Source organism: Anabas testudineus, chromosome 11 (genome assembly GCF_900324465.2).
Source record: "Anabas testudineus chromosome 11, fAnaTes1.2, whole genome shotgun sequence".
NCBI lineage: Eukaryota > Metazoa > Chordata > Actinopteri > Anabantiformes > Anabantidae > Anabas > Anabas testudineus.
In genome coordinates, this window is record NC_046620.1 from 5,805,702 (window position 1) to 5,832,687 (window position 26,986).

At 42.0% G+C, this 26,986-nt stretch overlaps 5 protein-coding genes across 9 annotated transcripts; 4 read left to right on the plus strand and 1 right to left on the minus strand.

Moving 5' to 3' along the window:
• Positions 1 to 40: 40 nt before the first annotated feature.
• Positions 41 to 6,948, minus strand: LOC113153678 (lamin-A-like). Of its 2 annotated transcripts, none has more exons than XM_026347394.1 (13): positions 5,980 to 6,948; positions 5,291 to 5,644; positions 3,819 to 3,975; positions 3,366 to 3,491; positions 3,038 to 3,208; positions 2,760 to 2,885; positions 2,101 to 2,321; positions 1,729 to 2,002; positions 1,531 to 1,638; positions 1,338 to 1,457; positions 1,071 to 1,127; positions 703 to 897; positions 41 to 606 (listed from the first exon to the last, which is right to left on the minus strand). In XM_026347394.1, exons 2-13 carry the CDS (start codon positions 5,626 to 5,628, stop codon positions 571 to 573), a joined length of 1,929 nt encoding a protein of 642 aa, XP_026203179.1. In that variant the 5' UTR covers positions 5,629 to 5,644; positions 5,980 to 6,948; the 3' UTR covers positions 41 to 570. The 2 variants fall into 2 exon arrangements, with proteins under 2 accessions (XP_026203179.1, XP_026203178.1); XM_026347393.1 differs by having other exon boundaries at positions 703 to 900.
• An 807-nt stretch (positions 6,949 to 7,755) lies between these two features.
• On the plus strand, positions 7,756 to 14,180 carry usf2 (upstream transcription factor 2, c-fos interacting). Of its 4 annotated transcripts, none has more exons than XM_026347396.1 (11): positions 7,756 to 8,227; positions 8,962 to 9,005; positions 9,253 to 9,368; positions 10,187 to 10,306; positions 10,647 to 10,809; positions 10,914 to 11,001; positions 11,262 to 11,306; positions 11,618 to 11,676; positions 11,849 to 11,952; positions 12,498 to 12,626; positions 12,730 to 14,180. In XM_026347396.1, exons 1-11 carry the CDS (start codon positions 8,190 to 8,192, stop codon positions 12,817 to 12,819), a joined length of 996 nt encoding a protein of 331 aa, XP_026203181.1. In that variant the 5' UTR covers positions 7,756 to 8,189; the 3' UTR covers positions 12,820 to 14,180. The 4 variants fall into 4 exon arrangements, with proteins under 4 accessions (XP_026203181.1, XP_026203182.1, XP_026203184.1 ...); XM_026347397.1 differs by having other exon boundaries at positions 11,849 to 11,940; XM_026347399.1 differs by lacking the exon at positions 11,262 to 11,306 and having other exon boundaries at positions 7,757 to 8,227.
• A 378-nt stretch (positions 14,181 to 14,558) lies between these two features.
• Positions 14,559 to 18,044, plus strand: tekt2 (tektin 2 (testicular)). Its single transcript, XM_026349013.1, has 10 exons — positions 14,559 to 14,644; positions 15,352 to 15,514; positions 15,646 to 15,771; positions 15,926 to 16,131; positions 16,199 to 16,342; positions 16,508 to 16,622; positions 16,758 to 16,865; positions 16,979 to 17,122; positions 17,196 to 17,275; positions 17,463 to 18,044. Exons 2-10 carry the CDS (start codon positions 15,359 to 15,361, stop codon positions 17,665 to 17,667), a joined length of 1,284 nt encoding a protein of 427 aa, XP_026204798.1. The 5' UTR covers positions 14,559 to 14,644; positions 15,352 to 15,358; the 3' UTR covers positions 17,668 to 18,044.
• A 2,235-nt stretch (positions 18,045 to 20,279) lies between these two features.
• On the plus strand, positions 20,280 to 21,245 carry LOC113153638 (free fatty acid receptor 3). Its single transcript, XM_026347323.1, has one exon. The coding sequence runs from the start codon at positions 20,280 to 20,282 to the stop codon at positions 21,243 to 21,245; it is 966 nt and encodes a 321-aa protein (XP_026203108.1).
• Positions 21,246 to 24,763: 3,518 nt separating this feature from the next.
• Positions 24,764 to 25,774, plus strand: LOC113154912 (free fatty acid receptor 3-like). Its single transcript, XM_026349350.1, has one exon. It carries the CDS (start codon positions 24,767 to 24,769, stop codon positions 25,751 to 25,753), a length of 987 nt encoding a protein of 328 aa, XP_026205135.1. The 5' UTR covers positions 24,764 to 24,766; the 3' UTR covers positions 25,754 to 25,774.
• The last annotated feature ends 1,212 nt before the right edge of the window (positions 25,775 to 26,986 follow it).

Genomic DNA, 26,986 nt, shown 5'->3' on the forward strand with positions numbered 1-26,986 from the left:
CATATCAGCAAAAATACAATATTTTCTTTAGCAAAGATGGAATCAGAAGCAGATTTAATCAAAAATCACATTTATGTTGTAAAAATTAAACAAAACAAATGACTTTACCATCACCCAGCTGCGTCACAATGTTTATTTACCAATTATATACAAAAAGAAAGAACTTTTTTTTCATATAACAGCCACAGAAGCTGTGGATATCACCAGTAAAAGTAGAATAAATAAGCCATGAAAGTTGTTTTAAGCTGTGAAAGTAGCTGGTAGTTTCATACTTCACTTCCTAAAAAAAGGCTTGTACAAAATTCTGGTATAAAACTCCTTTTGTATCTAATACAAATACAAGTGACGGCTTTAATCATCACTTAAAGTAAAGAAAAATATCTTGTAAACATGCCTATATAAATTATAAAAAAGCAGTATAAAGCCTTATTGCATACAATGTCTTGAAAATGAATCAAAAGTAAATTCAAAAGTACATAAACTGAATTACTACAACTGGTAACTAACTAAAACAACTGATTACTGAAACCTAACTAGTGTCGACAGGTGTTGAGACGTGGATCCAGTGGTTCACATGACTGGACACTTCTCGATTCTGCCTCCAGCCTGAGAAAACAACGTAAAGTGAGTTTTAAACACAAAGCTTCATTTTCTAATATTTAAAAAATGTCAAACATCAGGTGTTTGTGTGGCGGTGCCCACCTTGCGAGGGGTGCTGGTGCTGAACACGTACGAGTGTGGCAGCAGACCCTCGGAGACGCCTCCGCTGCGGAAGGAGCGGGAGGCTGAGCTCACAGAGCAGTTGGTGGATTTGTCTGACGGGAGTCCACAGGATCCACAGACCACTGTCCGGCTCCGGAGATTGTACTCACTGTCTCCACATGTGCTGTGAGCCACCTGCTGAGGCAGAAAGACAAATTCAACATTCAATATGAGAATCAAATAAGGATTCACTGCAAACTGCAAATAAAGGAACTGTATTTGACTCTTCAATAATCTATAGCATTATTAAAAATTATCCCTGACAAACCTTTGTATAGATAAATGTGTTTTACTGTAATTTCACTCACCATGTCATCATCATCTTCTTCAAACTGAGTGCGAGTGACTTTCCTCATTGCCATCTCCTAGAAGAAAACATCACACCTTGAGGTTACGCTTCTCTCCCAGAGCCGTAGTCACAGTACAACAACTTATTCAGATTTGTTTTGTAATTTTAAAACCTCATAGTGTGGACATCATTGCACTAGCACTGCAGCGATCATTAAACACGGTGTATTCTTGATATTTTAGCATTAGCATGTCCACTAACAGTATGTTTTAGTAAATAAAAGTACCTCTCCATTTGCACTGATCAGAGTGGTCTGAAACAGGTCTCCGGTTCCCCAAGAGGGCTGAGCCTTCCACACGAGGTCAGAGGGAGGGTTCTGGGTTCCACCAGCACCAGAGGCCCAGATCTGACCAACAAACGTAGGGGTAAGATGTCTGCATGTTTATATCAGTGTGCTCTTCTGTTATCCTGCTGCTTACCGTGACCCTCTGACCCGCCTTCAGGATGAATTTAGCTGGAAACTTGAAGATGATGGGTGCACCAGATCCCACCTGCCGCTTCACCTGCCAGTTCCCCAAATTCTGATCCTGCAAGTGTAAAATAATAGAAAACAATCAGTTTCCATCAACAAGTAGTGAGAAAGGTGATATTTAATCATCCAGCGCATCCTCTCTCACCTCATCCGCTTTGTTACTGAGTCGGACATATTTGCCTTCCAGGTCCACCTCGTCCACAGTGACCCGTCCGCTGGCAGAGGCCTGCTGGGTGATGCGTGTGCGGGCCACAGCTCCTCCAGTGAAGCTGGAGGCCTCGCTGTCGGTGTCATTGGGGCGGCGCCTCTTGGCAGGAGAACTCTGAGTGCTGCAGTGGATTGATCGAGAGTGAGCTGCTGATGTAGACAAACGACTTCCTGTCACCACGGTGGGTGGAGGGCTGGGAGACAGACGCAGCCTGCAGAGACAAACGTGATGATGAGTATTAACAGGAGGGAACTTAAAGAAAATGAAAGCTGAAAAACCTCCACTGCCAAGACTCTTAAGCCCACAAACCTCTGCTCTTCTCCCTCTAGCAGCTTCCTGTAGGCACATATCTCCATATCCAGAGCCAGTTTGACGTCCAGGAGCTCTTGATACTCATCTAGCTGCTGCTGCATCTGGTGCCTCATCTCCGCCATTTCTCTGTCTTTGTCTCCCAGCAGCCGACGGGTGGTGTCCCGCTCCCGAGACAGGGCGTCCTCCAGGTCCCTCACCTTGGCCTCACGAGCCGCCAACTGCACCAAACAGAGAATCACACAGCAGACGTGAATCCCACATGAATTATCAGCAAAGTAAGTTTGAAAACATAGCTTCAGAGTGTCTGTGGAGGCTCATCTGGACCACAACCAGACGTTTTTCTTGTTAGTTTAGGTAGAGATGAATTTAAAAACCGTGGTAGATGACATAGGCAAACTGCAGCATCAGTTATATGACAATTAACTACTTCATATGGTACTGGAAAACAAGCAGTAATTATACTACTGTATATGAGTCTCGTTACTTTAAACCAAAACGATGGTCAGAGGAGTGAATTTAGTGTCAGTAAAATAATAATGAGTAGACACTTGTCATCAGGCCTGTTCATTAAACATGCTATATATGCTATGCTGTGCAATTGCTATAAATTCTGAGGATGACAGGAGCCTGAATGGGAGCCGTTTGTTGAAGATCACCTGTTTCTGCAGCTGGCTGAGCTGGGATGATGTGGACTCCAGGCGGATTCGTGTCTGCTGGAGCTCCTCGTGAGCTGCTCCCACCAGGTGGCTGCTCCTGTCAGCCGACTGACGAGCACTTTCCAGCTGACAGATAAAAACAATGCAGAGGAGCCATGAAACACAGACTGAAAGCTACTTTATTTTTATTTATTAGCTTTACTAATATTTTACCTTTCATTGATAAAATAAACAAGTAGCACAACGTTAACCTTATAACACCAACTTTAAACATCTACCTTGGCATTGTAAGTCTTCTCAATCTCATCCTTGTACAATTTAATCTGCACTTCGTGCTGGTTGCGCATTTCCACTAACGCCTCAGCCAGCTTGCTTTCAAATTCCTGCTGGTGGCCATTGTCCAACTCAATCATACGAGACTCATGACGCCGCTTCACTTCCCGCAGTTCCTGTTGGAGGAATCCCAAAAATAATCTTTTCAGTTCTAATTGCAAGTATCTGTTTAGTCGATTAAAAAAAAGCATTGTGATGTTATGAAAAGAAAACAGTGGGGCGGAAAGTTCCTTTTACAAATGATTAATTGTGGATGATAAGAACTTTTCCGACCTCAGAGTGAAGGTTCTTCTGAAATTCCAGCTCCTCTTTGAGGGTCTGGATGCGATTCTCTCCATCCACTCTCCTCAGCATCTCATCTTGCAGCTGCTTTCTGACATCGCCCAAACTGGTATCCAGCTAAGAAGGGACAAGAATTAGTCTAAATATCAGCACAAACATCAGCAGAAATGTGTGGTTTGTGGTGTGGCAGGAATCTGCTTTCTCAAGTCAGACAAAAAAGAAAAATCTGAAGAATGTTTGTATTTTCATTTCACTCCTGAGTCCTTTTCAAAACTCCTCTGGGTTAAGTCAGTAGGGATAAAATTAGCAGTGCAAAGTGGAAAACATGCAGGAGGTTTATGAGGCTGATGCTATAAAACTGGTCATCGTGTAGGCTGCTTGCAGGAAGATTGAGCCCAGATGTGTTTCCACTGACTTTTAAATTTAACATAACTTTGAGTTCACCTTGGCAACCTGGGTCTTCAGATCCCTGTTTTCCACCTCGAGGTTACGCTTCTCTCCCAGAGCCGTAGTCAAGGAGGCATCCTTCGAGTTCAGCAGCGCCTCCAGGTCTTTGAGTCTCTGCAGGGCTCCTGCCAACTCAGACTCCTTTTTGGTGTTCCTGTAAAGACAAAGAGTCTCACGTGTTTAGCGGCATCTTCCTGTCAGAGGATATTTCAGGGTCTGGAATAGGGATAGATAGTAATTCTGCTTTGTAACTTAAGAATGAAGTGGAAACTGATTTACTATAGTTTCCTGTGCACAGTCTAATGAAAGAAGAAGTTATTTTTTGAACAAGGATGTAGCCTGGATGAAATAGAAACAGGGAAAAGACCTCAGTATGAGTCATAGACCACAGCGATTTGAGTCCAGTCCCGTGGATCTGGTAGCCACAAGCCACGGTCGCTGGTGTTCAGCGGAGGCGTTGCCATGGCAACCCCTCGGCTTTGCCAAACACACAACAACCTCCAACTCAATATTTATGGAAAAATAATGGAGGCAAGAGTGGAGCCCTCCAAACACTGCCACGTATTGTGTTTATAATGATGACTTTGGTGAAGGAGGAGAAACTGGGGAAAGAGTTAGTCATCAGGCTCTGGATGTGGCAGCATGGGAAAGAGACGGAGTTTAAGGCCAACGTCAAACCTCTGTGAGCAAAGAGGAGGATATGCTAAAGCCTGGGAGTGGCCCCGGCAGCAGGGCAACGCTGCTCACACAGCGTCAGCAAAAGTTATGCAAACATCAGTTATTAAAAGCTGGTGAGTAGATGTGTTCTGTCGCTGTGACTCACATGCAGGGCTGTTTTAGTAACACCGAAATCACAAATATTCTCCTTTGTACGTCAAAGGACAAATTAGATGCATTTAAGAGAGAAAGATCTGCATCAAATGAAGGATTTCAGAAGTCTATCATGATCATCAGAAACAAAAATATCTTTAAAATGATCACTTATCTTTCAGTTTAATTACACCAGGCTGCTTTGTTTCACTGAGTTTGGGATATTATAGGTACTTTCTATGAAAGTTTGGAAGCTGACTTTAAATCCTGCTGTGACTGTAAGTGATAATTACAGGATAAAATGAAATGCTAAACACAACAAACTGACTCAGTAATGTCTGTTACACAGAGATATCTGTATAAAGGTGCTAAAAATGAGCTACTAGCTGCTGGTCAGAGAAGACCACGGCTTCAACACCAAAACTCTAGAGAGTGTTGAACTGAGCAAAAGTGTGTTTTCACTCACAGAAGAAATACTGTGTCACTGTTTTTAAAATGTTTCATAGTCTTGGTTTAATTATGAAAAGGCTGTTTCACACAGGGGTGCACTTAAGGAGTTCAGGGCCTTTAACACAACAGGACAGCCCTTCTTAAGATCAGTAGCACCACATGCACCCCTGCACACACAGTATTACTGTCAGATTTAACTTTGTACCCACCTGGCCTTCAGCTCCTTGTAGTCCTCTCTCAGCTTGCCCAGCTCCAGCTGCAGACGTGCCCTCTCTTTGGCCACAGAGTCCAGAGTCTGACGGGCATCAGCCAGCTCGGTCTCATAAGCAGCCTTCAGGCCTGTCAGCTCCCGGGTCACCTCGCTCTCAGACTCAGTGATGCGCAGACGCAGGCCTGCATTCTCAGCCTCCAGGAAGCGCACCTTGTCAATGTAGACGGCCAGCCGGTCGTTGAGGTTGGACAAGTCCTCCTTCTCCTGGAGCCGCGTGATGCGGTTGGGCGATAATGGTGTGTTTGCACCTCGGGGAGTGTTTTTGGGTGTCGCCATTGCACTTATCTGCTATCTATCCAGAAACAGAAGTGATCACCAACATTATTAATTATCCAGAACTGTATATTATCATGCTGCACGGCATAAGATTTTGTTATGTATTTACTGGAAAAGTGTATCACACTAACTAATGAATAACAAAGTCCTTATACCAAAGTCAAAAAAGAAATAATCACTTTAAAATATGTATAATTTCCAAACTTTAAACTATTTTGAGTGCCATTTTAAAAATCCCACAAAAGACAAAGAGCATTATTAATCAAAAGACATGGGAGTGGTCATCAACTCCACCCAAACATCAAAGTTATGCTCATGCAAACAAGAGGCTGCATTTTACAGCAAGTTTACCTTTTTAAACGTTGGTCAGAAGAGGAGAAAACTCTGCTCGGAGGTTCTTTGTAGACTTCTCTGTTGGTTTTCGGTGGTGTTAGTACCTGTCTTCGTTCTTCAGTCTGTTACTGTGCTGTCTGCAGACTCATTTGTGAGTGCCCATATAGGAAAGAATGAGATGGGAGGAGAGAGGCTGGCCTCAAGTCTGGCACTTGGTTGGTGGCCTTCCTCTCTCCATCTCTCTCTCTCGTTGTAATGGGCGTATGATCTGACTGAGTGAGTCACCCTCCGCTTGGAGAAATGCACAGTGCAATGTGATACTCAGAAAGGATAATTTTAAGCAGATCCTCTCTCCGAGAGTTGAGTTGTACTAATTTAGTTTAAACTTAGGTTTAACCAGAGATACAGAACTAAAGTCTTGAGACACTGCAGCCGCTTTTTATGCAGAATTGGCTTAAGAGTAATGAACCTTGATTTGTTCTTCAGATATTCTAAAACATACAGTATAACCTGTGTTTCAGATGCCAAATAACTCACACTGTCTTCTGTTAATGCGTATTCAATCATGCACAAAACCTCTGGTTTAAGCATTTCAATGTCATTTATTTTCTTCTTTTTGATTTAATCACGTCTTTACTGCTCAGTTTGATCGATAGCACCAAGGTATCAAGAGGCCATTTCAGCAAACATTACATGACAATGAACAAACGTGCTCTTGACCTCCTGCCACCAATCACTGCTGCAGCGTGGGCATGATTTTTTCTACAGCTGTTCACTTTTGAAATATTTTGGGGGGAATACGCCTTTACGTGAGAGTAGACAGAAGAGACGGGGAGGAAATGAGGAGACAGACACTTGGAGAAACACAAAGACCATGGAGACCATGGACCACTGGATTTTCATGGTCAGTGTTTCGTTAGCAGGGGACGAAATATTTCCACAAACCCAGAGAGGTGCTAAAGTCAGATATAATAATAACATATGTATATGTTTATGTCTTGTAAACTTTATTGTGATATATAGACTGTGTACAGGGGGTGTGTTTGTGGAGACTGTGCATCACTCTTGAGAACCAGCAGGTGCTTTATTCATAATTCATAGTTTCTGGAGCAGCAGCTAAACCTCCAAACACTGAGTGTTCACCAACTCCATAAAACATGTAGAAGTTCAAGTTTAGATGCCTTCATCATGCATCTATCATCAGCTGTTTAATCAGGTACATCTGCGCCACCCACTGGCTGAATGTGATGGAAATGTGAGTGACTGCAGAGAGAGCAGCGTTTTCATTTAGCTGATCTCTAAATGTGGAATCAATTAAATCAAAAAAGGAGCTATGATCACAGATCACAGCAGTATTGATGCATCAAGCTGCACAAAGAGACATAAAACTGTGAATTAGGAGAAGCGAGCGAGCGCTGCGTCGATTTATGGCTCGACATGTCCACTTTTTGTCATGTGGTTTATGGGAAAACCCGTATTGGATCTCTGTGGTCACCTGGGCAAAGAACCTGAAAAAGTGCAGCTGATGAGCTGATTGTCAACACATGTGGCGTAGATTAATATTAAACACCATCATACTACTGTCTAGGACGATTTATGTCCCAGAATTGACATTAGAACCAGAGGTTTTAAAGCAGAAATAAACCGATTACATTAAATTATCTCTTTCTATCCACCAAAGTGTTGACACCACAGGAGTCACGTGAATACTACACTGAAATATCCCTAATTATAAAAAGACAGAGGTTGAAAAACACCGATTTCACCACGTAATAAAAGGCACAATCGAGTCCACTCCATATCTTATTGGGCGCATGTCGCAGCCCGCAGCTTTTGCGCGGATAAACAGCAGCTGTGCGCCGCGGAGCAACAAAAAGGAAACCACCAACACAATCCTTTCCAACGGACTATTTGAGCGGACAAAACCCTCCTTCCGTACACCCATCGGTTACTGTAAAAGACCCTAACGAGCTGAACCACCCATCCGGAACACAGTCGTGTCGGTGAAGCTGCGTAAACACCCGGACTGCTTTTTGTTTCGCGCACAGACGCAGACGGACTCGTCCTACTTCGCAGCGGCCTCCATTTTAGCTCCTTGCCCGGTCGGTGCCTCACGTGTCCTGGACTGTCTTTCTCACATGACCCGTGTGTTTGTCCCCGTGATCAGCGCTTCCATCTCCGTAAATCAGTGTCGTTGAATATCGGCGTTTTCCACCCACTAAACCTCCATGGATATGCTGGAGCAGAGTCTGGACAGCTCGGCGAGGTGAGAGGCTGTTGGTCGCTTCCTGCTCTGCCATGGCTCCCATCACGGCCTAAAACCCTCTGTGCTTGTTTGCAGGGCTCTGTTAAGAACCAGCCTGCTCCAGATACTTTTAATATGTGTGCAGTGTTTCATATTGTGCCTCTCAGTAAAGCAGGAACTGTGCAGCCGCCCGGGATGATGCGTTAAAACGCTTCTAGAGACACTTCCAGCACAAACTGTGCGCCCTTTTGCAAATGTGTAACATCACGCCTGTCGTGTTTTATTTAGCAGCTGTGAAAGACAAAGTCACTGCAGCAGTTCGTCCACATTATTCCCATGAACACTGAATTGCACTGAGTGATTACTGCTCCTGATGCAGCACTTTTAGGATTATAACGCTTAACTCCAACAACGAGGGGCGGTGTGAGGACTGATGGTTATTTTGAAAGTTGATTTTTCCCTGTGCAGCAAAACAAACGAGTCAAATCAGAGTTTAATTTTATTTCTTAAATACCTGCTATTCTCTTGAAAGTTGAAGTAACATTATTTCTTGCACGTCTACGTGTTCCACTTTATTTATGTCCCATCAGCTATGTCCTCATGCGCCCTCCTGGGGGCGCCCTCCACCCACAGCTCACCCTGACAGCTTGCTCTGGAGACAGTCTGGAGTCCTAAATGGGCATCTTATTTCTGAGAAATGTGCATTGACGTTTTCGTTTGAATTGGTCTCATTGCTGTTCTCTTTTTGTTTTTAGTCACGACAAACAGGAAACAGAAGAAGTGGTGCAGTTGCAGGAAGGTGGGAGCCACATTTCTACAAATATTTCTGCTGCCTTTCTGAAAATAGCATCGTCGCTGTGAATTCACAGTGTTGCTCCTTCACACAGTCAAATAATAAGAAGTGAGACTTAATCTTGAACAGGCAGCCAAGTAAAACTGAGCAAATGTGTGGTCATCACCCACAGCAGTCATCCATCTGTTTGTTTACCTTCTTTGCACGACTGTTAAACATCATATATCTGAAACACTTGACTTGTGTGTTTCAGGAGAAGCAGTCGGGACAGAGGAGCAGACTGCAGTGACCATCACCGGCGTCCCGCAGGCTGCGTTCGCTGACCACAATGTGCAGTATCAGTTTCGTACAGAGAACAGCGGAGGGCAGGTGAGAACGGTGAAAGGAAATATCCAGAACATCTCAATGCATGATATCGGTAAACAGGCCAGTTCACACTCGATATGAGGAACGATCACACTGTAACCTGGTTTGATTGTTGTCCACTTTGAACTGGACGAAGGTGCATCTCAGCAAAGCTGTACAAATAAATGCAGTCAGATGGCTTAAATGAATATTAAATGGTAAAATATTATTATCTAGGAAGATATAGGTCTCAGAAATCACAATATAATTATTGATGCGTCTAAGATTTAATACAGAAATAAACTTAGAAAATAAAATAATGCATTTCTATCCAGGAGTCATGTGAATACGAGACTGAAACATCTCTAATTATCAAAAGACAGAGCATGAAAAATGCAACATAATAAATGTAGTCGGTGGTTTTATAAAACCACCTAGCTAAAAATACAACAGACTTGCAGATGCAACTGCAGATAAGAGTTTCTGGCGGTGATGAAACGTCCCACTTAGTAAAAAGAAACTACAGACTGTGCATCAAATACACTACTGCAGTTTCACTCCTATCTGTGACACATGGGATTTTTCCCATGGGAGGCAGATGTCAACACCTGATAACATGTTGTTTTTATATGAGGGTCAAAAATGACTGTGACCTGTTTAGAAGGTAAATGTCAGAAAGTCCTGGTTTCGTTTAGGGACATTTAGACTGCAGTGGCCTCTTGTGTGTGACTTTATGATTGTGTGAACGGGAACATTCCTGCAAAATAAGGATAGCTTCAGTGAAACTGTGTTGAATGAAAACCAAAAGATTTTACTTTACTTACTTTACTTTACTGTTGCAGGTGACCTATCGTGTGGTTCAGGTAACTGACGATCAATTAGAAGCAACAGCTGACGGGACTGGAGCCGTCAGCGTCGTCTCTGCTGCGGCTTTTGCCGGAGCCCCTCAGGCTGTAGCACAGGTGAGTAAACAGAGATGAACCGTGAGAGCGGGGCAGGTGTAAGGACGGGAATTTTGTCAGTGGTGTTTGCTCTCAAACAAAAGCTTTACACCTGGTGAAATCAGTATGCAGTTCATGTTTTACTGTTGACTTTAGATGAAATGAGAAAAAGATAGAGTTGAAGAATTGATCACATTGATCATTAAATGATAAAAGATTAAATTAATAAGCAAATGTGTACTGAAAAATCTTCAAGCCACAGACTTTTCGAGTTTATAATGGGACTCTCAATCACAGCATGTATAAGGATATTAGCAGTCCACTGTTTGACTGACGTGTCCCCTCTCTCCACCTTTGCCAGGCTGTGATCCAGAACCCTTTCAGTAATGGGGGCAGTCCTGGCGGGGACGCGGTGGGGGGAGAGACGCGTTTTGCTTATTTCCCGGCCGCCACCGTCAGCGATGGTACAGCCACGGCCGTGTCGGTGCAGGCCACCGCCGACCCAACAATCACACAGGCAGGAGGTGAGAAAATGCTCCGTAGTCAGGAAGGAATTAATGATGCTGTTGTCAGAACCCGGTTACATACAGATACAGAGTTTACAGGAGTGTTATGTTCTTTAATCCAGGTCAGTTTTATGTGATGATGACCCCTCCTGAGGTGCTGCAGACGGCGACGCCACGTACCATCGCACCTCGTACACACACCTACACTGCGTGAGTAAAGCACCTCCCTACAAATTCAGTCCCCTAAACTCTCTCCCTACACGTTTGGCCGACATCTCACCTCCACATTGCTTCATCTTTTGACCCGTAACTTCACAGTGAACTGGATTGTCTTTACTCATCCTCCCATTTGTGAAATGATCAATCTGTGTCATTATGTGTGCAAATGAAGATACAAAAAAAAACTCACTATCATTATTTAAAGCAACATCTGAAAACCACACTCTGTCCTACTTACCTGCCATCCCCAGAGACCTTGGTGAAAGCGAGATGTTGCAGCATGGCAGTACAAACTGGTGAGAAGAACTTTCACATACGCCCCCCACCCTGCCCCCATCATGTGTTGTAGAGACAGATGTTTGGTGGCATCATTAGCATCCCTGTTTCATGAATTATATGTTGACAGTTCTAGGTTTAAGTCAGATTTAAGCTAAGTATCCTGTGACTGAGTTGATCGTCAGAGGAGACGGTGCACAAAGTCAACAAAGGGGGTGAACGTTCAGCTGTGCCTGCACCTCTTCCCCCACATTCAGTCAGGGCCGATGCTGAAAATGTGACATTTTATTCATAATTTCTTTGTCATATTTGTTTTGCTGTGTTTTCGCAGGAAGGTGGAGGGTCCACGGGCACCCAGAGATGAGAGGCGAAGAGCGCAGCACAACGAAGGTATGTGCTGAATTAGCTTTTCTTATCGATTACTGCTGAAGCCCACTTTGGTGTTTATCACATATGTGCTACACGAGACACTAAAGATGAGTTTGGGTTTCCTGTTATAATACTGATCTATTTGACAAATATCAACCGCAGCTTGGTGGTAAATACGTTTCTTTCTTTGCAGTGGAGAGAAGAAGAAGAGACAAGATCAACAACTGGATCGTTACGCTGTCAAAAATCATCCCCGACTGCAATGTTGACAGCAGAACAGGAGCGGTGAGTACCGAAGTCAGTTCCCAAAATTTATATTTTATTCTCAATTATTATATTTTATTTAAATTTCTGTACATTTTGCAACATACTAAAATACTGTCTATCATAACTGTTTTCTTTTTTAAGTCATGTCTGTACACATTTCCTGCCCTGCATATCTTCAGATTGCTCATTTGCATGTCGGAGCTGACCTCTTCCACACTTGAATCAATGCCATTTCAGTACATCCTCTCCTTTCACCTACTGCATGCCTGCATAACTAATGCTGAAAGTCAAACTGAAACACCAGTTGTAACTACAGCTAAGGGTTCAAGATCTGAATCTCTAATTAGGTAATATTGTCATTAGACATGCACACGTGGGAGTGTTAATACAGTTTATTAATCTATTATTGCTCTACATGCTGGAGTTTGGCTGAAGTGGTTTAGTCACTGTAGGAAAGTTCAGTAAATGTTTATTGGCGAGTGACACGAAAGGTTATAAAAAAGGAATTGGTAATAAAGGAAGTAATGAGTCATTTTAACATGTGGTGCTTTATCACAAGCTGTTGTATTTCTCAGAGTAAAGGAGGCATCCTGTCCAAAGCTTGTGACTACATTCGTGAGCTGCGTCAGAATAACCAGCGACTGCAGGAGAGTTTCAAAGAGGTGGAGCGAGTGGAGATGGACAACGAGCTGCTTAGACAACAGGTGAACTTCTTAGACAAATGTCTAACAATAAAAACCAAATTGTGGAGCAGGAAAACGTCGGATAACATGAGACAATAACTTCTCTTCTCAATAACTTTGACAGATCGAGGAGCTGAAGAATGACAACGCACTGCTTCGAGCACAGCTGCAGCAGCACGGCATAGAAGTCAATGGAGATGCAGCGCCGCAGTGATCGTGGAGTGGACGCATGTAATGTCACAAACACAGCGTTGCGCGTCGTCCTACCCACCTGAACAGTACTATGAAACGAATAACAGTGAGAGACAAGTTCCATCTGAAGTTGGACCACAAAAAACACACACGCAGAGCTTGAGAAGAACACTGAAGGATTGCAAACTGAAATCGCCTCCTACACCTCCGGCAGTTCAAAGGCTGAGCGCTCTGAAATCCGTTAACTGTGTAGCTAACTGAACCTTTCACCTCTGCTTCAAGGAAAACGACCTCTACACAGCACCACCACGCTTGCACCGAACTTCCTTTTTACTTTAAATTATGAACCTGCAGAAGAGTTACTTTTATTGATTTCGCCTTTTATCGTACCACAATCTCCCTTTTTTGTTTTTCTTTCTTCTGATGACATTTGCTGTGTGTGAGCTACTAAATGTGACATGAATGACACGCATTTAGTTTTTAATTTATTAGTCTTTAATCAATATATATATACACAAAGAAAAAAACATTTGTTTGTTTACTTCCAGCAACAAACAAAATGGCAAAACCTGATGTTTGGATGGTGCTCATCACTGTCACTGAGGATATCTTTACTGTCAGTGGATCATCTGTGTGACGTTTTCCATTTCTGCCCCTTAACACTGACACTCCAAAAAACAGTAAATAAAAAAAGACTACACTTTTAAATACTTTTATGACAGTCACGAGTGTGAGCAGTTTTCATACCACATGCATGGAGGTTTTTTTTTTTTCTTTTTAGTGCAAGGCCTTAACGAAGCCTGTTGGAGAATCTAGGTGTTAACATTGCTCAGGTAATTGGGATAGTGCACTGGCAAGTGGTTCCCAGACTCAATGGAGTCTTTACAGACACACTTTAGGTCTCTTTTGTGTCCCCATTAGGTGCAGTGTACAGATAATTGAGAATATGGAAATGATTTTCAATGTGTGAATAATTTTTAATGGGCATTAAAAGGAGGTTTGTTTGTATATCTGCGAAATAGGTCACTGGTGTAATGCACTGAAATACAGGTTCAGTCATGTGTCTTGGTTCAAGACCAGCCTCTGTTTGGTCCAACAGTCCTACTGCATTTTAGTGGACACCGGCGGTGGCTTTTTCTTTATTTGTTTTGTTTTTTTCTCTGCAATATTCCCCAATTCTTTAAAACCGTGGGAAGCATTGCTGCGGACAGAAGACGACAACACAACCATGGTCAGGAATGTGCTGAAGGTGGTTTGAATCTGAGTGATGGTAGTTGTTACTAACCAGCTTTTGTCTACACTGAAAGTCACCACAGCATGGAAATATAACCACTGGCATGAGAAATTCTTATACTACAATAAAACAGAAGTGTTTATACCCGAGTGTCCTTTGCTTAGGAAGACATTTTTTATATATTATTATTATTATATACAGTATATAAAATAAGTTGGCTTGTGGTAGCAAAGCAAGTTTTTATGTCATTATTTTATTTTTAATTGGCCACCATGTACTTTATGATGCTAACTGGCTCTATATTTGTTTTTATTTACTTTTTTCTTAATTGAAAGAAAAATTAATTTAACACGGTGCCACTAGAGTTGTAGCAGTCTATGTAGTTTTTTAAGAAGTATTTTAATAGTATATATATATATATTTATAGCCAAATAACTTCTCTGTCGCTCTTTAAACGTCACCGGCGTTGCCATGGTATTTCAATTATTTATACGTGTATCAGTGGAACGTTGTGTCTGTTCGTTGCCTGGAGACGGCCGGAGTAGCTGTTGCTATAGGAGACCCGGTCCAGGAACCCAGCACGAGCTCGCTAACGAAATATTGTAGAAATCCGGTGAGTAAAAAAAAAACAAAGAGTTTTGGATTAATTATAATAAACAACTAATTAAACAGGTGGCGGTGTTTGGATGTAGGCGACACTTCATGGAGAGCGGTGTTTCTGTTGCTGTAAAACTCTTCATCTTTCTTTTATTATTATATTATTACTATCATTATTTTATAAAGTACTGGTTTAAGTCATTTGCGCGTCATAATTGCTTCAAAGATGTTTTATCTCACATCTTATTGAAGCTGTGATACATCTGTCGGTACCGATTTATCCAACTGTCCGTGAACGTTTCATCTTCACCAACGCTAGTTTTCCAGAAAAAACAGACAAGAAATTAAGTTAAAATTAAGAATTTAACTTTAAATACACATGGACTGTACATGTTACACTCACATGTGTGTCACAGTATTCAGTTACATTATTGTAAGTGATACAGAAGTATAACTAAGAAATAAAAGAAGCAAAATAAAAACAATATTTGAACATTCATACAATATAGAAGTTGTTTTTATGGTTACTGAATAAATCTAGACTAATAATTCCAACTCTCCACTGGTATCTTTCAATTTTCCTCTATGCTGTATCACACAGAAGCCATCATATCTGTTGGTGTACTGAAGGGTCTCACTGTGCTACTGAAACAAATCCTACACCTTTATCTATACTTGATATACGTAGTAAACAGTGACTGAAATCGTTGCATGTTGCTGCAGTGGTGGGATGTCTACACTTTCTGCAAAGCCCGGCGTGCGCCACACTGTGTCAGAGTGGTCTGACAACAACCAGCAGCTGTCTGCCATAGCTCAACATGAGCGACACGTTTCCAACGTCATCCGACAGGAAGGGAGGTCACTGCGCAACGAGACCAGCTGTAAGGTGGGTTTTTCTTTTTGTGATCACCTAACAGACTCTTTAATGTTTACAGGATGAAGGATTTTTCCATTCATCGCACATTACTCACAAATTCCTTTGTTTCTTCCCTTTTTTCTTGCACCTTTTCTATTTAGACGACTTGGGATGAGAGCGACACCTCTCGCAGGTTGAGTGACCGGGTTTGGGATGTTGCTCAGTGGAAAAAAGCACTGGAATCCTGTGCACAGAAAGTGGATGAAGAGATGGAAGCACTGACTCTGGTGATTTGTCCATAACTCTCTAAAACCACCAGAGGATTCTCAGTTTTTCTTTGTAATAGTACAATAAGTGGCAAGAGGCTATGTGCTTTATAGTATATTTAATATTGTTTTCAATGAAATCATAATGTAAATTGGCGTCTGTGTGTTGTGACAGTCTAAAGAGCAGACCGAGCAGGCACTGGCTGCAACTGTGATTCCTCTGGAAGTCAGTGCTGAGTGTCTGACGCTGAGGGAGGGACGGCGAGGGTCCGAGCTGGTTGCTGACCCTGTGGAAGAGCAGCTGAAGAAAGAAGTGGAGTTGATTGAAAGAGTGCAGCAAGTTCTGCAGCAGCACATCGGCAAAGCCTTTGAACAACTGTGGTAAGAGACACTGTGGTGTGATGCAGAACTTCTATACGGGCCATTTTCTGATTTTTCTTTTCCCCAGTGTTTTGCAGGAGGCTCGACACCAGCTGACCGCTGACCTCCAGAACAAGATGGATGCTATAGACATTGACTTGTCCTGCCTGTCACTTACAATAAAGTCACCTCAGATCTCCCTAAAGACCAACCCAACTCGCATACCATCAGGGTAACCTTGGGATGAAATAAAAAATTGCATGCACATTCAAGTATTCTGCTAAGAGACTGGTCAAAAGCCACTTAAAACACTTACATATAACTTACATAATCTTGTGGACAGAATGTAATAGATTAATAATTTTAGCTCTCCTCTGTCTCCACTGTCATCCCATAGTTCCTCCACCCCACAGGAGTGGATCCAGTTCAGCCAGTATAATATGGCTCGTGCCCAGGAAGCCATGCAGGTCTCCCAGCAAATGAGGGAGGACATGAGTCTCACCAGAGCCCAGGTATGAGTACTACATGGCACTTCTGTGAACTTCTTTTTGGCAAATCCCAACAATCTGTGTCATGCACTAATCTTGCTCTAATTTGTTCTGTCAGCACATTTGCAATGAATTCTTTCTCTGTCCTCTAATTCTTAGCTGCAGAATGACTTAGAGACTCAGCGGAAGGCCACAGAGTTTGCCCTTCGTAAGCGCAATCACCATGAAGAGAAAGCCCGCGACGAGCTGGAGTGGCAAATACGAAATGTAAGATATCTAATTGCCAATACTGTAGTTTCAGGCCTTTTCTCACAGGTCAGACCATATTGATTGAAACACACTCACACTCTATACGTCTATATGTCTGTATATGTCTGTAGACTGAAGATGAAATGGCAGAAATGGAGAGCGACATCCACGGGCTGGATGCAGACCTGCAGGCAAAGACAGCCTCGCTGAAACTGGCTCACACCAGACTGGAGAACAGGACTAACAGACCTGGCATGGACTTGTGCAGAGATGAGGTGTATTATTGTAAATCAAAGCGGAAAAACTATGAGAGGCTTCAGCCTAATGCGTCTCTTCTTTCGTTTCCAGGTTCAACATGGACTCGTTTATGAAGTCCATCAGCTGGAGGCCACAATTATGGCTCTGAAACAAAAGCTATCTGAGGCTCAGTGAGTCTTCTTTTGCTGTGTTTTTCACCAATGCCAATCAGGAGAAGATAAACATATACAAACATTTATCCTACAGTATGTAGTGAACATGTAGTGATATTTAAAATCAGTTAATTAGGAGATAGGAAGACGCCAGAACCAGAAGAAATCAATCTGAAACTTTGATCTGATCACTTCGCTCCCTCAGGCACTCTCTGCAGAAGATGAAGCTCCATCACTCACACATGCTGCAGGATCTTTCCAGAAAACAGGAAGCTTTATCTCTGGAACAGCGAAGCATGAACACCCGCTCCCGCCTCGCATCAACCTCCTGCACGGATAAAAAACCTGTGCTGCTGGTTCCGCTCACAAACTCCAGTGGGAGGAGCAACCTGCAGCTGCTGGCACAGTGAGAGGATGGTAGCCATGTTTTTGGAGGGAGGAGATCTAATTAAAGAAGATTTCTAAGGTTAACTCATTTAGTTTTTATCTTTCACTTCCACAGACATCAACTCTTCCAGTAGTTAATAGTCAACAGTGTGCTTTAGGTTGTGTATGTACTTAATGTGTCTGTTTAACTTATACAGAAATGTTTGCTTCTTGTCTCAATAAACAGATATTTCTTGTATCTGAATATATTTATGCATCTGAGGTTGTCTTTTTTAGAATTTAGTGCTCATGTTCATGTCTAACACAGTCATTACTTTTATCGACCATTAGCTTTAATGGCTTTGTTTTGCCTCATTGTACTGTTTGATCATATGACGCTGTTTGAAGCATGAAGACAGTGATAATGACGTGAACTTTGACTCATACAGTATACATGGTTTAGATAAAAAATCTGGTAAACAGGCACTAAACAGGGCACCTAAAACAATAAATCCCCACAACTCCCACCTGACTCAGTAGTGATGTATTCAAATGGATGTATTTGTCTGTCGTTACTTTTTATGAGGATTTAGATGGGCTAGAGAGATCTGTTTTTAAATAAAATGTCTGGTCTCTTTCTTGTCTGTGAAAGTTTACATAGAAAGTGAGATCCCCTGAGATAAGATATGTCTATGTTGGCACCAGGTCAACATTTGCACATGAATGTTTGTCGATGATGTTTTATTTTACGTGTATGTTATTGATTGATCAAGAAAGTTTCCAGGCAAAAAGTAATTCAAGCAAATATTAGGGAAAATATCATTTCTGTAAAAATAAAAGTTAATTTGCACCATAGTAAATTAACACCACAGTATAAACAAGGTTTCAGTGTGCCACACATAACATGGGAAGAAGCTAGCAGAGATCACACACATGCACCATTAACTCTTACTTCAGACGATGTAAGAAATTTCATTCTAATTGTTTGAATCTGTGTGTTATACACACTAATTGTCCTATTTGTATGTGTATACCCTCACTGTAATAATGATGGGGGTCCATATTAAACAACATCAGCATTCTAAAGCAGTAAGTAAGCAAAGTATGGCTGGATTACAAAAGTTGATGTTTAGGATGATAAACAAGTAAAACTATGTAAGTACTAAATGCAAAACGCTTCCATGCCAGAAGACACACAATATGACTGACCCAAAAGCACAAGAAAAGTTAGCTCCAGTGGTCTCAAAATCATAGAAATAAGCTAAGAAGATTGGGGATTCTGTTCTGTGGAGTTCTGTGAAATCTTTTTAGGCTTATGGATCAGCGGTATGTCTGGAGGAAGAAGAAAAAAGCACATGTTAAAAAGAACAGTAGAGCATGGGGGTGGCTCAGTGATGCTCTGGGGCTGCTTTGCTTCCTGTAGCACTAGAAACCTGCAGCGTATGGAAGTTGAAATGGACTCAGGACATCTGAGAACTCTGGGCCTTCCAACAAGACATGGTCCACAGTATACCTCAAAATCCACTAAGGCTTGGTGCAGGAGTAGTCATGGAAGACTCTAGACTGACTGTCACACTGTTGCCTGACTTGATGATGCATCACACTTACAGCAGTTTGCAACAGGGAAAAAGTGAATTATTGAGATGAAGCCATAGTATTGATAATAGATATCTTAATTGGATTTAATTAAACTACCTGCAACCCACCTTCAGAAAGGAATCCTGAACAACAAAACTATGGCTGATAAATATAGGTTGTAGTAATTGTAAAAGCTATGTTGTCGGCTGCAGTTCTTTTCTTGGAAAAACCTTTTATTTATATATTATATCCGTCATTCTCTTCTAATAAAATGCCTCTGCAACAAGTCCCAGTGATTTTCTGCTTCATTTTCTTCACCAAAACCCTGCTGCATGACACACTCACTTTCATACATACACACACAAACTAATAAACTCATTCTCTGCCATAAAACTGGAAACAGCTCCTTCATGCCAAAAACATGTTACCCTTTCCCAAGCCCACCCCATCCTCTCATCGCATTGACCATCCGCTTTAGCACATTTATGACTTTACTGCCTGGCTCTCCAGTTCATTTAGACAACCTCTGCTTTAAGGGCACGGCCATGTGCTTCCTGACACGCTGAATTATTCTGAATCATTTCACTTAAGGGCCCAGATGCTACCTGTCTGTTGCCCTCCTCTGAGAGGGCAATTAAGGCAGCCTGGTGCCTTCTAAATGCCCCCTATTTCTGCATGGATGCATCTTCTTATCTGCACGGTGTCGTGTGCGCCTTGCCCCCTTCACGCCCACATGCATCAGCACCTTCGTGGCCACCGCCTCCTTTTTTTTTCACTTTCACCTGTCCTGTGATGTTGTTTCTGTAAGAGTCAAGGTTGATCAGGACAGGAGGGAGAAACCAGGCTCGGCAGCATCTTCTTACCAGCTTGGAAAATAACATGCTGAAAATGGACAGCCAGCTTTTTATGAATGGGGAGGTTTGTTAGTCTATAATCTGTTAACTTTCTGAGACACAACTTTTCAGATTACTTTAATTAGTTTGATGATTTCTCCTTGTCATGACAATCCGGTGGCAGTGCTACCTTTCTCCTGGACACTCTATGTCTCTCAGTGGTATCCATGTCTTAAACTGAAGAGATGCAGTTGCCTGTCAAAGACTTAATTGCCCTATTTGTCTACACCCTCACTTTTCTGCTGGGCCTTCCTGCCAACCTCCTGGTCTTCTTCGTGTATGTGCGCAAGGCCCGCAAGCGTGGTGCCACACCCAATGTGATCTACGCCCTCAACCTGTGCCTGGCCAACCTGGCACTCTTGGTCTGGCTGCCCATCAAGGCTCTGGAGACTTTGCTTAAGGACTGGAGGCTACCACCGCCTGTCTGCCCTGTTTACAGCTTCTTTCTCTTCTCCTCTCTGTATGGAAGCTGCCTTTTCATCACCGCTGTGACCGTGGGACGTTACCTCAGCATTGCATTCCCAATAATCTACAAGAGATACCGCCATGCACGACTCTCTTGCTTCATCAGCGTTGTCCTTTGGGCACTGGTGCTGTTACATCTCAGCTTTGCATTAGTAGCTGAAGGAGGGGCTTACTTTGTCTCCATCAACAACAACACCTCAATTTGCTATGAAGATTTGACCGACTCCCAGCTGGAGGTTCTGCTGCCGCTACGCCTGGAGATGGCCATCATTTTGTTTTTTGTGCCTCTGATTGTGACCTTCTTTTGCACACTGCGCTGCGTTACTCTGGTCTGGCACTCGAATTTACCTGCTCTGGGGAAGAGGAGAGTCCTGGCTGTTGCACTCTCCACGCTTGCTGTGTTTGTGGTGTGCTACGCACCCTACAATGCCTCACACATTGTTGGGTTTGTGTTGGATAAAAATGTTGAGTGGAGGACATACGCTATGCTAACTTGTTGCTGTAATGTTTTTCTGGAGCCGGTGGTCATGCTGATGTTGTCGCCAGCTGTGTCGAAGGGCACGATAGGAAGAATCTGTGGACGACAAAGTCAGTTCAGCCGAGCTGAGGGGTATAAGCATCAATGTAACACCACCAATGGTGTTGCAAATGTCAGAACACCTCCTACACTTCCCAAGAAGAGCTAGGTGACTTATGTAAGTCAGAAGTGAGGTCACCATGGACAGAAACCTGGAAGGATTTGGAGACAGTTGTCCACCCTTTGAATGTGCCTCTCAAAAATCTAGCATCGCCACTGCTAATAAACCTCTTCCGCATGCATGAACCTGCAAATAACCTTTATAACATCTCTGTGTCTGTCATTTCAAGGCAGAATAACTTAATCAATGCTACATGACATTGTGTCATCCTGTTTTTTCTTTCTTATTTTTAAAACCTGTTTGTCTTCTAACATGTAAGTTAAACTCAAACCAATTTGCAGACACGGAAATCCATGTTTCCGATCAAGGTTTTTGTTAACAGAGCAGTGAAAACTAAACTTCATGTCAGATGAAATTTGGTGATAAATGGCTCCATCTGGTGTCTGTCACTTACTGTTCCACGCCATGACCACATTTTAAATCAATTTAAAATATGTTTTCCTCTTGAAAGTGTTGACACAAGACAGGCAGAACAGGCTTTTCTCGCAGGTGTAACTAATAACATAATTGCAGCTACGGTGTCTCAGGGACAGAGCGTTGACCCAGTTGCATGGCTCACTGGCACAGCTAAATGGAGCAGATCGTTAATGTCATTAGAGACAGTAAACGTGTGCCTTTCCTGCTCTGATAAGTCAAAACATCCAACATAAGACTTTATGATTTACTTTACGATGATTTGACATGTTTGAAATGAATTGTAAATGTCAATAAATATCTATTTGTCCATTGGTTAATTGATGTGAAGTTAATTTCTTCCTTTTTTTACGTTGTAAAATTATCATAAAAATAAAGTGCAATGTTTACAAGTGTCTGCAGTCTGTTGTCTTTTGAGAATAAGGACAAGAGTGTTTGTTAACACACAAATGAAAGATGAAACTGATAAAAGTCAGTCATCAGTTTTGGAAATAAACTGTAGCTGTGTGCTCTGCTGCCATTAAAGAATATTCAATTTCTTTGCTTTTGCTGTATGTTTCGAGTCATTTAATTCCTTTCATTTCATTATACATCTGCACTGTGAAGTGACGTCCTATCGGTTTTGAAGCATTTGGCTGAATCTGAATCTAAATTTTTTTACCTTGTGGTCAAACACGTGTATTCACATTCATAGAAACCTTCTCTTCACTGTAGACTTACACAGTGGATAAAAGCCCAAAGAAACATGTCACTGTTCCGTATTTATGGACCTAAATGTACACGTGCGTGTGACTCTCTAGGTAAATGGAATCAACTGAAACTGTGCTGGAGTCCATCAGCCACACGGGACCGGAGGTGCGGGTTCACGTTACTTTGTCTTATAAAAGACACTAATGAGCTTTAATGTTCAGGCCTCACATGTTCCGATCAGACAGGGATCATTGGGCACCATGCTGCAGACTCATCTCAGGTTTGGTTGTTGTTGCCGTATAAAAACAGGCCAGTGGAAGGGATGGAAATGCAAACACACAGGATGTCAGACCACAGTGGAGCTGAGAGACACAGCAGGCAGTTTGACTCTCACTCACGAAGTCTGACATCAACACCTGTGAGCTGAACTGGAATACATGTCACTGGTTGTAATGGATACTGTGGGGTAAGTCTGCCTTCAGTCAGACACCTATTCCACTGCAGTTACCACCTTTTTAGCTGCTGTTTTGTTATTGTGTTAATGTAAATTTGATATTAGTGCTGTTAAGTTTTAATGTTTGCAAATGTGCTTAAATCAAGCACATGCACAGCTGCCCTGATTACGGTAACTTGTATTTTTTATATTTTGTGTTTCTTTTTTATTTCCAGTGCAGAACCCTTGTTAATAAATTCAGATTTTTGCCGCATCATTTCCCTTTGTTGGACATAAATAAAAATAAACCCAAGCAGAGGTTTTATCCACGACTTCACTTCAAATGAATCTGTTAACAAGGAATGTGAAGTTTTCTCTTTATAGCTTCTATCATTTACTTAAACACTTGTTATATTACAAAATAAAAATGGCAATTTATTAATATGATCCTGAACATTTTTTATTCTCTTTGGTTAAATAAATCAAAACATTTCAGCACACTGGTACATTTTTTTGCCCTCTCTGTTCTTTTATTGAAAGATGTGTCTGATGCAACATCTGCTCTTCCTTTTGTCATTGTCATGGCCTTTCACAGCAGAAGTTATTAGAAAACATGCAGCTACATCACGCCCGGCTTTTGAATGGTTGCTGGGAGATGATGTTTGGACAGCATGGAGCACATAGATTGTGTGAGGCTTATTAAATTTCCAATACTGGAGGAGAGATAGCACATATTCTGTAGGACAGGCACATTAAGTGCAGTCTTGTGATCTGATCAAACAGTCTGCTTTCAGGAGGCGAAGCATGCTGCAGCATCAGACCGGACAGTCACACAGAGATGGCAAGCCTTGTTTTTCAAATTTAAAACAGGTGAGATGATCACACTTTAATTAATTTACAGATTTCATGTCTGTTCAGCTGTTTCAAACAAGTTTGTGAGTAAGGCGTCATTTTTTAAGAATAAACCTCTAGTGTATCTGTGGATAAATGTAATTATAATCTGGATAAAAAAAAAAATTTTTTTTTCAACTAATTAACAGTTTATCCATGTTTGGGTCATTTTTATAAAAAGAAGTACAGTACACAACTGATTTAAGAAATTATTTAGCCTTTTAATTTTATGGTTGGACAAGAAGAAGAAGTACAGTACAAGAGCAGGGCACAAATTTTTCAGTATGAACCAATCAGTTTTAAACTAAAAGTTGGGAAATAAAATTATTTATGTTGACTTGAAGCTTTTCATCTTTGCATCCATCCCTTAGTTTCATTAAAATTAGAATATTTTTAAGTAAAATCATCCATTAGTTCAATATTTAAACAATTCTTTATACAAAATGATGTTCTTTGTTTTAAAGCTGCAGTAGCTGTGTCACTTTCTGTGAATCTTTTTTAGTAGATATATACTGAACAACTTATTGTAGTGACAGGTGTTGTCAAGCTCATAGAACAGAACTGACAGAGCTGCAGACAATTTTGCATCTTAAAGTTTTTAAATGAGTCTCTCCCTTCTAACCATTCAGGGAATTTCAGTAGTTTCTGCTGGATTAGTGATTTTAACAGCTTCATATTTATAATTTAATTATATTAATTTTTATCTATTTGGTACTGACTAATACCTGAAACAGTGCAGACCAGAGAGGATTGATTTGATTTTCACACTTGCTTAAGTTGTATGTTGTAGCTTTAAAACAATATTAAACACCAAACTCTTTTACAGCATATAAAAAAATGGAAAGAAAAAATAGTTTAAAGCATCTTCATTCGATCTTTTGGACTGAATCTAATTTATCCTGAGGGGAACATGAATATATAGTAAATTTTGTGAGACTCAAAAACAGTCAAATATATTACTTATGAACTTTTTGGCAAAATCTTCATTTTATATCTAAAAGTCTTATTTTCTGCTTCTATAAATTGTATTTCATGTTTTTTCATCCAGTCTGAGAATCTGCTGTTGATGTGAGTGCCCACCATGGTGTGCAGTCGCCTGTTGCTTTCTGTCTACATCCTCACCTTCCTGATGGGGGTCCCTGCCAACATCCTGGCATTCTGCACCTTCTGCCGCAAGGTGCGCCGCAGGGCAGCGCCAATCGACGTCCTCCTCCTCAGCCTCACCATCTCTGACCTCATCTTTCTGTTTTTCCTGCCGTTCAAAATGAAGGAGGCCTCAGACGACATGGCCTGGCTGATGCACTATTCCCTCTGTCCCTTCAGTGGTTTCATGTTTTACGTCACCATCTACAACAGTACCCTGCTCCTCACAGCTGTGAGCGTGGAGCGTTACCTGGGGGTCGCCTACCCGCTCAGGTACGCCCTGTGCCGCCGGCCTCGTTACGCTGTGTTGGCCAGTATCATGTTCTGGGTGGTGACCTCTATGAACCTTTCCATTGTCTACATCATACCCTACGTCCAGTGGAGAAAAGGTGTGGACTCTGACAACAACAATGGCAGCAGCGGAGCTTGGGCTCCAACCACCTGCTACTTGATTTTCACTGATGAAGAGCTCGGCATCCTGCTGCCAGTGCGCCTGGAGCTCTTCCTGGTTCTCTTCTGCATCCCCTTCCTCATCTGCTGCTTCTGCTACGCCAACTTCATCCTCATCCTGTCACGACTCCCAAACATCAGCAGGCGTCGGAGGCTGCGTGCCATCGGTCTGGCTCTCGGCACGCTGGCAGTATTTGCCATCTGCTTTGGGCCTTACAACGTCTCCCATGTGGTGGGGTTTGTCCGTAAAGAAAGTGAGAGCTGGAGGACTGAGGCGCTGCTCTCCAGCACCCTCAACGCCTGCATGGATCCGTTCATCTTCTACTTCTCCTCAGCTGAGGTGAGGAGCATGTTGAAACACTGCTTCAGGAACATCATGGCAAAGCTGCACATCTTGAGATGTGGAGCGCCTCCTCAGGACCCCCACCAGAAACCCTCCAAGGCTGAAAGATACAAGGAGGCAGCTCCTTCTTGAAAAAGGCTCCAAAAATATAAACGTTTTAGAGGGAGTGTGTTCATTTCATGCAAAAAAATATGGACAAAATGAATGAAAGAGACTTCGAATCTTCTAATCTGAACACTTCACTGTTCAGGTTTGTTGTAAGTTATCATCTGATTCTGTTTTTATCCAGGTTCAGATTCAAACATCTCACTTTCCTGCACATTAACATAACAAACCATCATGATACCACAGTAATGGCTTAAAAGTCCTTTTCGAGAACGATAATCATTTGTAAATGTTGTGACTCTGATGTGATTATTACAGTAAAATGTTGTTTACTTTGCACTAAAGTCTGCTGTTACATTTTAAAGGCATTAATCCAGCGGTATAGTGTGTGTGAGTGTGTGAGTGCCCCACATACTTACAGCTTCCTGTTAAATATCCTATTCTGTGAGGAACAAGCACTGTTTAATCAGAGATAAGTGTTTTATCAAAGTGTGGGATAAAGCAATTAAAAACCGGAGGATGTTAGGCCACATGTCCACTTCCCAGCTAATTTGGAGTTATAACCACCGACAGCTGAAAGTGTAAACACAGAGACGTGCAATTAGAAAGTTTCTCTGTCTGGTTCGAAGGGGATTCACACAGTAAGTGACTGATAACCACCCTCGGCCCATTTCCTGGCAGTAATAATGAAGGCAGCACGCCAACACATGTCGAGTGCATGTACACACAGATAACATCCTTTTATAGAGTCCTGTTGTTCGCTGTTCGGAGCAGGTCGGTCCAGTACTTTGTGTTCATTTAGTTTAGTGTCTACACCCAGAACGTATAAAAGTGAAATTAAAACATCCATCATGTTCCCCTTGGACAGGAGCAGAGCTGCTGATTTGTTCCCTCGACTGGTTTTAGTAGTATTATGTTTATTTATGTACAAGAACAGTGAGAAGTAATCAAATTCAGTTACAGCAGTACAAGATCAGGTTACACAACGCAGGTAGTACGCCGTGAACTCCTTCTGCTTTATGTTGGTTTTCATGTCAATCAGCAAACACGCTAGTGTAAACGGATATGAGTCTGAATGCAGCTGTTCAAATCACAGTATGTAAAGTGAGTAAACGACAAAGGGAAGTCCAAGCAATAAAGTTTAATTCACTAGTTATTGTCGTTTATGTTCTTCTACTGTTCAGTGGCACCTCGTCTAAACGGCTGCATCAGTTCTTCACTCTGTGGCATCTTCATGAAGTAAAGATGATTCCTGTGACG

Excerpts from the sequence above, each read along its gene's own strand:
- LOC113153678 (XM_026347393.1), bottom strand. The coding sequence starts at position 5,628 with ATGGCGACACCCAAAAACACTCCCCGAGGTGCAAACACACCATTATCG. Across the intron at positions 1,458-1,530 it reads AGGCGGGTCAGAGGGTCACG|ATCTGGGCCTCTGGTGCTGG; the intron begins GTAAGCAGCAGG and ends TTTGTTGGTCAG. Across the intron at positions 901-1,070 it reads AAGAAGATGATGATGACATG|CAGGTGGCTCACAGCACATG; the intron begins GTGAGTGAAATT and ends TTTCTGCCTCAG.
- usf2 (XM_026347396.1), top strand. The coding sequence starts at position 8,190 with ATGGATATGCTGGAGCAGAGTCTGGACAGCTCGGCGAG. Across the intron at positions 9,006-9,252 it reads AGTGGTGCAGTTGCAGGAAG|GAGAAGCAGTCGGGACAGAG; the intron begins GTGGGAGCCACA and ends TGTGTGTTTCAG. Across the intron at positions 11,677-11,848 it reads AAGAGCGCAGCACAACGAAG|TGGAGAGAAGAAGAAGAGAC; the intron begins GTATGTGCTGAA and ends CTTTCTTTGCAG.
- tekt2 (XM_026349013.1), top strand. The coding sequence starts at position 15,359 with ATGTCTACACTTTCTGCAAAGCCCGGCGTGCGCCACACTGTGTCAGAG. Across the intron at positions 15,515-15,645 it reads GCAACGAGACCAGCTGTAAG|ACGACTTGGGATGAGAGCGA; the intron begins GTGGGTTTTTCT and ends TTTTCTATTTAG. Across the intron at positions 16,866-16,978 it reads TGGAGTGGCAAATACGAAAT|ACTGAAGATGAAATGGCAGA; the intron begins GTAAGATATCTA and ends ATATGTCTGTAG.
- LOC113153638 (XM_026347323.1), top strand. The coding sequence starts at position 20,280 with ATGCAGTTGCCTGTCAAAGACTTAATTGCCCTATTTGTCTACACCCTC.
- LOC113154912 (XM_026349350.1), top strand. The coding sequence starts at position 24,767 with ATGGTGTGCAGTCGCCTGTTGCTTTCTGTCTACATCCTCACCTTCCTG.